A 13,526-nucleotide genomic window follows, 5' to 3' on the forward strand; every position below is an offset into this window, starting at 1 on the left:
TATATTTTTAGCTGCTCCCAAAAATAATATATATATATATATATATCACACTTACTTTTTGACTAGCAAATGTAATTAGTTTCGGCCAACCGACCTTTGTATTTTGCCGGGTTAATTATCATAAATTGAATTTGAAAGCCGAATTTTATATTTGACTTCAAAATAATTTGATGATATTTTTCATCTACTTCGATAATGCATGTTCTAATTTTTTGAATTTTGATGGGTTATCATTATAAAATTAGTCAAATTAACCACCAAAATCGAATTTAGGCAACCGAACAATTATATAGGTAGCTCGATTAGTTGATATGTAGCAAAGAGAAAAACCAAAAAGTAGTATAGAGGAAGATACTATTGGAAATTGAAATTTTGAAGGAAGTAAAGAGGTCAATGTCACATTTGCCTATGCTAAGTTTCTTATTTAAGTTGGACACCGTCTATGGCAGAATGATCCACTTAAACTTTTAACTTATAATGTATTTATTGAAGTTAGATGAGAAAATGTTGTAGTCTTGAGAAGCTTAATTTACAGAGAGATTTGTTGACAACATATTCTAGTTAATAAGTTGCTAGTTGTCACGCGATAAAAGACAAACTGAAACGTGTATGCCACCAATCTGCTGAAAGGACTTGGATATTAGACTGCAGATGAGCTCCTTTCTTCACACAACTTGTATGGTAGTTCCTGAAGTATGACAGAAAGTCTTCACTTCTTCATAGCAAAGTGCTCCTTCTATTTCTCCACCCACGCTTACCACTTTAGTGAACAACATGGTAATTTACATTCAACACAATAAAGAACCCAATGGAGATCAACTGGAGAGCAGTGGGAATATGATTGGTAAATATATTATAGTGGTTCCATACAATAGTACATTGTGTTTGTGGATTCTTCTGCAACACCTGACCAAATAGGTCATGCTAATATTTCTCCTTTACATAGAGGGCCTAACTAAATATGTAATAATGCATATTACAGTTAAATCCCTTGGTCTCTGCCACTTTTTATATGCAGCTTATAGTTCTACTGCTTATTTACCAGTTCTATAAACCTCCTTTAGAAACAAAGACTGGCAGATGAAGTGATAGGGTTGCCGGGTTCATTCGAGGATTGGTCTTTAATCATCCCCTGTTTGCCACATGAGCACCGGTCGGGCATACTATTGACCTGGATCGAGTTGAGACCTGCAATAATCCCATCTGAGCCAGTCTGCGCTACCAATTTAAGACTCTCGGCTTTTGCTTTCATTCGAAGTCGCTCTGCTCTTGAGCCAATGACCTGTCCCAAGATTGAAGCAGCAATGGTTAATGCCATAGCTGTTTTGGGCATCACAACCGACTTCCTCAGCATAGCTATAAAAGGAACAGCAGCATGGACAGCAGCAAACCAAGATGGTGAGAACTTCTCAGTGTGCTCTCTCCATATGCCTAGTGGAATATTGGCTGCCATACCCAAGGCTCCAATAACAAGCATCTTTGAAGACAGTGGTTGTGGCCGCAGAGTCTTCACAAAGGCAGTCCTGGCAAGGGCAGCCCTGGCTGCAACAATTGCAGGTGGGCATTTGAGCTTCATTCCAGGAGGCAGCTGAAATGCTGTTGCCACAAGTGGGAGGACACCGCTCACAGCTCTATAAGATTTGGCGATAGGACAGTTCCCTGTCTCCAACCACTCGTTCCCCATTGCCTCGTGCTTAGAGGAATTGTTCTGAAGAACAAAAAAATGATGAATTAAAGATAAGCCGAAGTTTATAAGATGCCATTTTTGCAGATAAGAATGTGATAAAGTAGCACTTCACCAAGGAGAATACTCGTCAATTTCTTTGAAAAAATTATATACCATTGAATTTCACTTTCAGAAACAAGAAGACCTATCAAAATAAATTGTGACGTGATATTCAAGAAGAGTTTATCAAATTCAACAACTTACTATACACATTTTCTATGACAACCATTTAGTTAATGTCAATCCAACATTATAGACTTATAGTTGACAACCCACAGTTAATTTAATGAAGTCCCTCCTGTTGATTAGAAAATAATCCAAAAGGGCCATACAGACAGACAATTTTCTTTTTCCCAATGCTGTGCAACTCTACGTACACTGTTTTAAGGTCATCATTTTATCCTAAAGAAATCCATTTCACACCAAGCATTAGATTTGAACATTGATACTCCCAAAGATAAAACAAATATACCACCCAAAACAATCAACAAGTGCAAGTACTCTATAATGATAATTTAAAGAATCAAAGAGAAAATAATGTTGACTTATCAGTTTCCAAGGAGATTACAATGTTTCGTGCCATCTCCTTCTGACATATGATAGATAGAACCTCAGTGAAAAACAAAAGGGTTCAACAGAGTAACTAAACCAGTAAAAGCCAGTCAACATAATATGAACAATTAAAAAGAATGACAATATCATTTGACAAGACAATTAAGATACAGAAAGTGAATAACTTTCATGTTTAAGTATCAATAGATCGAGAATATTCAGTGCTATCTCTAGTAGCAATAGTTTTATCATCTAACCATTCTTTTCATTTCCTTTCATCTTTTGAACATCACAATTTGGACTCCACAAGACAGAATAAATTTCAGAAATCCCATTTACAGGCAAACTAACCAATTCATTTTTCGAACATTTCAGTCTTCAAGTATATAGTCAATAACAGGAATTTAGAATCATGATAATAACTGCTGCTTTTAACTACAATATAACATTCTTGGCTTCTTCAATACCACATATCCTTGTTAATTCCAGCAAACAAACCTGAGAAGAAGGTTTTTTCTTTTTGGATGACTCAGGCTTCTTCTTCTGTGAATTCCATTTCCGAGAGAAAGAATCAAAACTAAAAGGACCTCCTGGTCCAAATGCTGACAAACTTATGGTGGCAGCTTTTGTCGCTAACGGATGAAATTGAGGAGCAGACTCTGCTTCCGTGTTGTCATTGGAAGGTTGAGATCTTCCAGAAAGTGGGACAACACCATCTTTTCCATGGAAGACTTTAAATGCCATATCGAAGTTGGGGCCATCTTCAAAAATTGGACCTTTACCCCCCTTTACCTGAAAGGTAATAGAGATTAAGCGTGAGACACACAAGCATTAGAAGCAACAACAGCATAAGCAAAAGCAAATAATAAAAATACTAGGATGTTTATGTTTAAAAAGTACTACAGCAAATGGATAACCATATGACTTGAAGCACCAACAATAAGAAATCACAACTTACAGGTGTGGGGAAGTTCAGGGAAGAGAAGAAAGAAAAGTTTGTCGGTTTATTGATGTTCCTCAAGAATGGGCATCTTTGAATGTCCTGCCCATTGAAGGAGCAACCAGATGTCTCCTCATACTGTGTCCTGAAGAAGAACTCCATTTCTTCTGATCCTGAACGAATATATAGGCAAAGAAGACTGTTAGAACGGGTATGAGGGTTGAGTACACTTTTTGGAATAGGATGTAGCATTTATGTCCAAATTTATTAAGATGCCGCTCACGGCAAAACTCTGTTAGCATAATACGAAAGATAGCAGATATAATATATAACTAGCACTAAGCAATTTCCAAGACCATAATGATGCAAAGTAGGACAGAGAAAGAAAGGACAGAAAAAGAGTAGAAGAGGAGAGTCTTCAGCATCAAAGCAAGAAACAAGAAATGAACTGGAGAATAAACAACAGAAAATATGATTTCCTCGACTTAGACTTGCTTTATATGTCCTTCCAGCCACCTATAACTGGGCATTCATTGTCAAAGGCAAAAAGCGTTAAAAAATGCTCCAAGTTTATCAAAAGGCTTTAAGCGCAATTAAAGTGTGGGCTTTAGCTAGAAAAGGCACAACAAAGAAAAAAATAAAAATGTATATGTAATGTAAGAAAAAAGTAACAACTTCATTCTTAATGATTTCCTTAACAACTTTTTGTTTGCCAAGATACCAGGCTCAAACTCTTGACCTAGTGGCATGAAGAAGATTCTCTCTACCACTACGAACAAGAATGGCCGATAATGATTTCCTTAAAAATTAATATCTTTTTGCTAATCATATTTATTGTTTAGAATCATTCTATTCAAGATAACAATTAGGCGCACGCCTTAATGCCTCGCCTATACTCAAGGTAGCCTAAGTGGTGTGAAGCGCCTACTCTGAGCTTCTTTGAGCTTCAGGGCTTAAGCGCCTGAAATGAGCCTTTGAAAACATTATTAAACTGGGGAAAACATGAAAAGGATGTCACTAGCATTAGTATGCCATACCAGATATCAAAGATACTTCTTTTGATATTTTTTTCCTCCTTCAGTTTTTTTCAGAAATCTGAATCTGCCACTCAAATTCACTTAGATTGTTTGAACTAAACAACCTGAGTTTGTGCAGAACAACACACAGGCATTTTGGGAGTTTTAATATTTACCCACAAGTTTTTAGTAATTATAATCCATTCCAAAACCACTTCTTACCTGAGACATTTGAGATCAACCCTATAAGTTTCTTTTCGAAAAAAGAGGACTTTGACCAAATCTAAGCTAATGAAGTAGCATGGATTTGGATTATAATTACCAAAAACTCGTGGCAAATCAATGTTATCAAAGGCAAAAGGCGCGAAAAAGCTCTAAGGTCCATTGGGCTTTAAGACGAGAGCGCAAATAAAGCATGAGCTTTAATGAAAAAAGGCGCAAGGGACAAAAAATACAAATATGTATATGTAGTCCAAGACGAATAATTATAAGCATGAATAACAAACATGTGGAAAAGAAATTGAAATTTTTTTACGCTAAAGTGAAATATCAATCGTTTCATATCGCCTCTTCAGGATTATGCTCATTGGCTAGGAAAAGTGATGTGACTCTTCGAGTTAACAAAGAATCAACCGACCAGGATCAAGATCTTGAGACGAAAACGTGGTTTGTGGGCCGGTTTCAAGAAACAACGTATCTCAAGTTTGAGAACTCGGATTATGATGATTCAAAAAACGAGGTGAAAGATGACAATCTGAACTATAAGAAAGACTATTTACTCGTTCAAAACAAGTAAATATTGAAGCTGTAGTGGTTCAATGAAAGTTCTGATTCTAGGATATCAAAATAACGAATTTATATCAAGAAACGTGTTCTTGAATGAAAAGTTCCTAAAGTCACCACTTGAAATCAATTAACGTGATAAAGAAACACCACACGCAATTGAAAACAAGATAAAGACTATCACCACCTTGCTTGGAACCAAAAACAAGGATAAAGAAGACAAAATAGAGAAAAACACTCTATTGTAAAACTAGGGCAAGCCTCAAAAACTGATTTCTACTCTACAAAGGCATGAGAACCCTTTATATAGACCTAGGGTCTCCTAGGGTCTCTTCTTTGATGACTACAATTCCTATTCTAATAAGGAAATAAAATAACTAAAGACAAGGAAAGTAAAATCCCTATTCTACAAGGAAAAGAAACTAGAATCCTACTAGAAGGAAAATCCTTATTCTAAAAAGAATAAATTAAATCCTATTTTAAGAAGGAAAGAGTCTTGGCTTCTTGAAATCAATCTCGAGCTTCTTGGACTTCTTGTGCTTCTTGAAAATAAGTCCATACGTTTGGATTTAAGCTCTAAAACATGATCTTGGCCAAAATTAATAAAATTTAACATAGATTCTTCTTTTACATCATTCTCCCCTAGTTGAGAAAGACTCGTCCTCGAGTCTAAAGGCTCCACAAATGGCACAAGATTGGCAATTACCGTTATTTGATTGAACTCATATTCTCCGGGCTCTAAGTTGCATTTTTCTAACTTGTCAAAGATCTTCATCGTATTGTAACAAAGCTTAGCATGTGGCCGAACTAAATCTCACTTTCTCAATAGTAACTTCGTACCAATATTTCTGCAATGAATCCTCTTAAATTGATTTTGACACACCAATTCATAACCATAAGTTATTTTCTTTTGATCTTCGAGAATCCTTAACTTCTCCATGTCAATGTGGTACTTATGGAATATGCTAAGAAAATTCGATTTAGCACAACGAAAACCCTTAGAAGAATCAAACTCAAGTACCTTTGGATCAAGCTTGGAGATTGAAGTATATCTTCTTGAGAATTCATCAACAATAACGCTCTCATATTTAACTAGATCATAATCATTAATGAAATTTGTGTTGAGATCTCTTACATATTCTTGAATATATTCATCCTTTGGGGGCATGAAAAAACTGGAACAAAATATGAACTCAAACCTTCTATTATGGACTCTTTTTTAAGCAACCCTTCCTCTTGTGTTTGCAAAATTTCATGGACTTCTGGATTAATGCAATATGCTGCCGCGTTTGAAAGACAATCAAATTAATATTATGTTGAGCATCTCTATTAGGAGAAAATTTAAGCTCACATATGGGATGCTCCAACGGATCATCATCAAACTTTGGAGGTAAATCCTCAACTTGTAGATCCGGTTCATGCTCCTCCTCCTTAATTGGACTAACGTTCAAAGACTTTCCTCTATTGATTGGACTAATTATTTGTAATTTGGTCAGAAAAGAATCATCATTGAACTTCAGTTTTTTAGCAATTTCTTTGGGATTCAACAGTACTAAAATAATCTTACGTCCATCCTCTGTAAAAGAATAGGTATTAAGGTCTTCATCATATTTAGCACACCTATCATACACCCATGGTCTTCCAAGTAATAAGTGACAAGCATCCATATTCACTACGTCACACCAAATCTTGTCTTTATAGATCTTACCAATAGAAAAAAAAACTAGGCATTGACAAGTTACCTCTAAACCATCATCATCTTCAACTTCAATGCTTAAGGATATGGATGAAGTTTGGTTGACAAGACGAGTTTAGAAACCATCTCTTCAGAAACAATATTTACGTGACTCCCACGATCAATGATCAACAAACAAACTTTTCCATGGGAGGTACATCTAGTATAGAAAAGAGATTCATGTTGTCTCGTTTCTTCATCTTCATGAACCAAGAATCTTCCTCTTGGTTGAATCTTAGACATGATGATTTCTCAACCTTTGGACCTGTAGGTTATAGCTCTGATACCAAATTGATGTGATTCTTCGAGTTAACAAAGAACCAATCGACCAGGATCAAGATCTTGAAACGAAAACGTGGTTTGTGGGCCGGTTTCAAGAAACAACGTATCTCAAGTTTGAGAACTCGGAATATGATGATTCAAAAAACGAGGTGAAAGATGAAAATTTGATCTATAAGAAAGACTATTTACTCGTTCAAAACAAATAAATATTGAAGTTGTAGTGGTTCAATAAAAGTTCTGATTCTAGGATATCAAAATAACGAATTTATATCAAGAAACGTGTTCTTCAATGAAAAGTTCCTAAAGTCACCACTTGAAATCAATTAACGTGATAAAGAAACACCACACGCAATTGAAAACAAGATAAAGACTATCACCACCTTGCTTGGAACCAAAAACAAGGATAAAGAAGACAAAATAGAGAAAAACACTCTATTTTAAAACTAGGGCAAGCCTCAAAAACGTGATTTCTACTCTACAAAGGCATGAGAACCCTTTATATAGACCTAGGGTCTCTTCTTTGATGACTACAATTCCTATTCTAATAAGGAAATAAAATAACTAAAGACAAGGAAAGTAAAATCCCTATTCTATAAGGAAAAGAAACTAGAATCCTATTAGAAGGAAAATCCTTATTCTAAAAGGAATAAATTAAATCCTATTTTAAGAAGGAAAGAATCTTGGCTTCTTGAAATCAATCTCGAGCTTCTTGGACTTCTTGTGCTTCTTGAAAATAAGTCCATATGTTTGGACTTGAGCTCTAAAACATGATCTTGGCCAAAATTAATAAAATTTAACATAGATTCTTCTTTTACATCAAAAAGTATGCCTTAAAGCCTTGATGACGACACTGAAGTGTCCGCTAAGCGAGGCGAAGCGCTCAACATTTTTTGAGCCTCGCTTCAGGGATTAAGAGCGCTTTAAGCGTGGCTTTAACAACTCTGGGGCAAATTACAAATTCACCTTAACTAGATTTTATTATTTAGTCTTCCAGTTCTTCACTGAGGTTTTTCTCTATTCTGACTGCTGCTTCTTCTTTACTTATTTCATGCATCCATTTTCACTCCGTTGTTAACATAATTTTTTTCTCACAGACAGCATAACTATGATTACATAGACTTATTTGGAGTATATTTTTCAATTAATTGAAACTTCTCTCAGTATAGCTCCAAGCCATTAAGCTGTATCTACTTCATTTCTTCATTTCAGCCAACTTACTTCATCTCTTTTTGCTTTGAGGTCTCAAGCTAGTTTTATTATCCTAATTTTCCTATCTTTCTTCTCATTTCAAGTCTTCATTATCTCAACCTATTTATCCATTTGACTTCACATACAATAAGTTGAATACGCTATGCATCTCTCTCCACCAAACACCCCAAAACCATGGTAGATCCAAATGAAAGGGGAACTTTACGAGACTTTACATACTTATTTAATTGTTCAAACTGCCAATGCCAACTAGTTTGGCTTTGAGACATGGTTGATTGATATTTATCGTTCCAATAATTTGTAAGAAACATGCCTTTATTTTCCAAATACTGTTTCTTTCCTTTTTTCGCCTTTTCTTTTGCGCGTGCGTGGGGAGAGGGTGTTTAAATGGGGTCAGGAGATTTTATCGGTTATAGCGAGAAGAGTTAGATACCTGAATGAGTCACATTATATGGGACTGGACAATCATATATCAAATCATGCCTAAAACTAGAAAATGCAGGTGCTTTCCGTATTCTACCGAGTTGCTGGGCAAACGCATATAGGTCAATGTTCCAGCAGTCTTTTACACCTAGTTTGGTATTCCCAGAGGTGTTCAGCAATAGGCTCCTTCAAGATAATCCCTTTATCAACTAGATTGTAAAGCTCCATGTATCTTTTGAACTCTTTTACTAGATGTTAAGACATCTATTCCTCTCTGTGTAATCTTCGTCCACACAAGTTTGCAACTTTTACACAATTATGTCCCAGTCCCAAACAAGTAGGGATCAGCTATATGAATCCGCCGATATTTTTCCTTTTAACAGCAAGTGGGAGTAAATCATGGTAGCACAATCAATTAAGTTCAACTTCCTCAACACTAAAAGAGTTAAGACCCTATTGTCATTTGTCCCACACCCCCCCCCCCCCCCCTTTTTACTTTTTACCTTTTTTAACTAATTTCTTTTCCCCCTGTTGTCATACCATCAACTACAATTGAGCTCAAAAATCAAAATACACCAATATCCCAAATCATTTGAAATAACAAAAGGAAAAAGAGAAAACCAAAAACTAATCTCAGCTAAACGCATACAGAAGAAATCAGTATCCCTATAATTTATTCTAATTCCTACACACACAAACACACCCACCAAACCCCCCCCCTAAAAAAAAAAAAAGCAGAAAGTATTGGAACAATGGAATATGAAAGAGAAAAAAGATAATTAAATAATTGGAAATGGAATTGGGGATACCGGAAAAGTTGGTAACTTCCGAATTCCGATGATTTGAGGTTGCAGAAGGCCGCCACAAGCGATGAAGGCGTGTGGTGAACACAGATCGGAGAGGAAGGAAGATTGTGGTGATGTGAATTTTCTGCTTCTTTTTTAGCAATTTGAGAAAGTAATAGATTGTGACTGGCTATAACCGGTCTAGCAGTATTGGTTGAACCAAAATGGTTGTTGCACCCGCAACACACGTGGGAGTTGAAGATCTTGGAAGTCTAATTTGTCCTTTCTCAATTCATACAATACAACTGTAATTAACTCCACTACCAAAAATAATTTTTCTTTTTATAAGAATAGGAACTTACCTAATCTATATCTATATATTATTAAAAGGAAGAAAGTCTAGCCTAGAATTATCTATATTATCTATATTATCTATATCTATATTATATTAAAAGGAGAGTAGTGAAGCATGTGGTTAAGCCAAGTGACAAGCTAAAAAGAAGTCACTTGGCAATTTAAAGACAACATTAAAAATTTGAATCATAAATGGAAACATAATTAATGGAAATAGTTAATGAATCTTATACTTAATCTAAATAGATCTTAGACAAATTTAATCTATATATCTACTTTAAATTTATATTTATAAGTATATTTATATCTATATTGATTCACCCATAGATTATTATTTTTTATTAGCTAGAGATATTGGAGGTAAAAACTAATTAAAAATTCTAATCGAAAAAAATAAAAAAAATATAGAAAGACGTAATTGAGATAACCTACGACTATTTATATATTAGAGTAAGTTAAAATATAAAATAAAATTAAAATTTACTTAAGTTATTAAAGATAGCATGTGGTTAAGCCAAGTGACAAGCTAAAAAGAAGCCACTTGGCAATTTAAAGACAACATTAAAAATTTGAATCATAAATGGAAACATAATTAATGGAAGTAGTTAATGAATCTTATACTTAATCTAAATAGATCTTAGACAAATTTAATCTATATATCTACATTTAAATTTATATTTATAAGTATATTTATATCTATATTGATTCACCCATAGATTATTTTTTTTATTAGCTAGAGATATTGGAGGTAAAAATTAATTAAAAATTCTAATCGAAAAAAATAAAAAAATATAGAAAGACGTAATTGAGATAACCTACGACTATTTATACATTAGAGTAAGTTAAAATATAAAATAAAATTAAAATTTACTTAAGTTATTAAAGATATATTGAGTTTAAAAATTAAATAAATTCAAGCAGCAAAATAAGATCTTAAATAAAGTATATAAATTATTTATAAGGTAAGAAAAAATTTAAATAATCAGTAAAAAAATATTTTAAAAATAAGAATAATAAAGTCATACTAATATTGATAAATCGGGCAAACGAATATTTTATACGTAAATATTACTACAACATTCAGATATAATGTGTTCAAACAATTAAGAAAATATTTTTTTATTAATATTTGAATTGAGTACAGTAAGTTTAAGTTTGAAAGTATAACATAATTCTTTAAAAATGTAGTCAAATATAGAAAATAGAATAATAAAACTTATTTGAATTTGAGAAAGTTTTTTAATTTTTATCTATATTATATTAGAATGAATGTAGTAGAAATAAATATTAAATTCAAACAAGCTAATAAAAATCCACATGACAATGTAATAATATTAGGTATTTAATAATATAATATCAAAAATAAATAATAAATAGAGAAAAAATAAAAATTCAGATTTTTTATCATAGAGAAGAAGGGTAAAACTTATTTAAATTTGAGATGGGAAAGTTTTTTATATTATGATAAGAAAATTCATAATATGGATAAGTCCACGTAACTCAAGTCTAATGGATAAAATCAAAAACTAAAAATATTGAATAATAGAAATAAATTAGAGATAATATGAGATATTTATAAATCATAAGTTTAAAAAATAAAATAAATTAAATATACAATGCTTAAAATCTTATTAAAATTTAAATAATTTAAAATTTTCGAGCAATATTTTTAAAACAAAATAAATATTTATTTTATGATTAGAAATTATATATTTATCTATATTATATTAAAGAATAGTAGATTATAATGATATTAAAAAAAATTATAAGTTAATGAAAAGCCACATAAAACGTAATAAGACTATATAATAGATTAAAAATTAGCAAAATTATTAAAAAATTATTATTAGAAATGAAAGGGGAAGGCTATTTGAATTTGAAATTAGAAATTTGTTAAAACTACAATTAGAATGTCCAAACTATGGATAATATCACGAAATTGAAGTCTTATTTATGAAAAAATATTAAAATAGAAAATAAATTTCTAATATAGGTAATTTTACTAATAAAAATTAAAGATTAAATTTGTATTAAATCTAAAAAAGAAAGAAAATTTACGTAAGAAATAAAATGATAATGAAAATATTACTACAACATTAACATATAATGTGTTCAAACAATAAAGAAAATATTTTTCTATAATTAATATCTGAATTGAGTGCAGTTAGTTTAAGTTTGAATATATAGTATAATATTTTAAAAATGCGGTCCAATTTAGAAAATAGAATGATAAGAATTATTTGAATTTGAGATGAGATTTTTTTTATTTCATAAGTTTTTATTTTTTAAAATATTATGTAAAGAAATAAAATGACAATAAACATATTACTACATATATATAATATGTTCAAACAATTAAGAAATTATTTTTCTATGATTAAAATAAAATTTTAATAATATAAATAACTTTCTAATATAGGTAATTTTACTAATGAAAATTAAAAATTAAATTTGTATCTTAAAGTTAAAAAAAAATAACTGCATCTAATACAAAAATAGTTATAAGAGAACTCAATATATTTGTAACATAATCATCAAATATATGTATTAATATTTTAGACTAATTCAATTTTACAATTTAAAATAAAATATGATATTATTCTGGTTAAAGGTAAAAAATTAATATAAAAATAATTAAAATTTATAGTAGGGAAGAGAATGTAGTAAAACAATAGAGATAGTGTGAGGATACTTATACATTAAATTAATTTAAAAATAAATAAATTAAAAAATTTAATTATATTTAAAAATATTACAATAAGTTTAAATGATTAAAAAAATTGAATGCATAAAAATATACCAAATTTCAAGAATAAAATATTTATAGTTATTAAAGACTATTAAAAGAATAATAAGAAAGATATTAATTAAGATAATAAAAAATTATATGATAGTAAAATAATTTTAAATAATAAATAATACAATAACTATAAGAAAAAAAAAGAATTTGCATAAAAATAATGTGATGAATAAGACATATTTAACTTTTAGATAAAAACAAAGTGATAGTAAGAAGTTTGTTAAAATAATATGATCTAATGTGCTCAAACAAGACAGATCGCAACATGATATGTTTAGTATTCTTTGATACTGACAGCAAAACGAAGTGCAAGTACTAAAATCAATTAGTTAGGTTGCTACAAATAAAAAACAAAATAGGTTGTGCACTACGAGATTTGAACAATAATTTCATATCCTACTTCATAATTAATATAATGTTATATAATTTTTATCTGAGAGGTTTATATTTTAAGGTTATTTGCACATGATTCAAATAACCAACATCACAGTTTAACATGATTTGTGTCCGCGCACCGCGCGGGTACTAATACTAGTTATATTAAAAGAAGAGTAGTATGCATTGTGGTTAAGCCAAATGGCAAGCTAAAATGAAGCCACTTGGCAATTTTAGGACAACATTAATAATTAAAAATTATAAATGGAAACATAATCAATGGAAGTAGTTTAATGAATCTTATACATAATCTAAATAGATCTTAGACAAATCTAATCTATCGACAAATCTAATCTATATATCTATATTTATATTTATATGTATATATATTTGTATCTATATATTGATCAACTCATAGATTTTCTTCTATATTAGCTAGAAGTATGGAGGTAAAAAATTAATTAAAAAATTATAATAGAAAAAATAAAAATATAAAGATACGTAAATTGAGATAAGTTATGACTATTTATATTTTGGAGTAAGTTA

The 13,526-nt window shown here is 31.1% G+C and overlaps 1 protein-coding gene across 1 annotated transcript; it reads right to left on the bottom strand.

Annotated features, from left to right (window-relative positions):
• Nucleotides 1-820: 820 nt before the first annotated feature.
• LOC107794861 (uncharacterized) lies at nucleotides 821-9,633 on the bottom strand. The gene is made up of 4 exons (XM_075253043.1): nucleotides 9,476-9,633; nucleotides 3,237-3,391; nucleotides 2,777-3,070; nucleotides 821-1,708 (listed from the first exon to the last, which is right to left on the bottom strand). The coding sequence occupies exons 2-4, from the start codon at nucleotides 3,378-3,380 to the stop codon at nucleotides 1,061-1,063; spliced, it is 1,086 nt and encodes a 361-aa protein (XP_075109144.1). The 5' UTR covers nucleotides 3,381-3,391; nucleotides 9,476-9,633; the 3' UTR covers nucleotides 821-1,060.
• Between the last annotated feature and the right edge of the window lie 3,893 nt (nucleotides 9,634-13,526).

Source organism: Nicotiana tabacum, chromosome 1 (genome assembly GCF_000715075.1).
Source record: "Nicotiana tabacum cultivar K326 chromosome 1, ASM71507v2, whole genome shotgun sequence".
NCBI lineage: Eukaryota > Viridiplantae > Streptophyta > Magnoliopsida > Solanales > Solanaceae > Nicotiana > Nicotiana tabacum.

What these genes read in the sequence shown, in the direction of transcription:
- LOC107794861 (XM_075253043.1), bottom strand. Translation starts at nt 3,380, where the DNA reads ATGGAGTTCTTCTTCAGGACACAGTATGAGGAGACATCTGGTTGCTCC. An exon ending in CCCTGAACTTCCCCACACCT is followed by an intron (nt 3,071 to 3,236) that starts GTAAGTTGTGAT and finishes ATTACCTTTCAG; the next exon opens with GTAAAGGGGGGTAAAGGTCC. An exon ending in AGAAAAAACCTTCTTCTCAG is followed by an intron (nt 1,709 to 2,776) that starts GTTTGTTTGCTG and finishes TTTGTTCTTCAG; the next exon opens with AACAATTCCTCTAAGCACGA.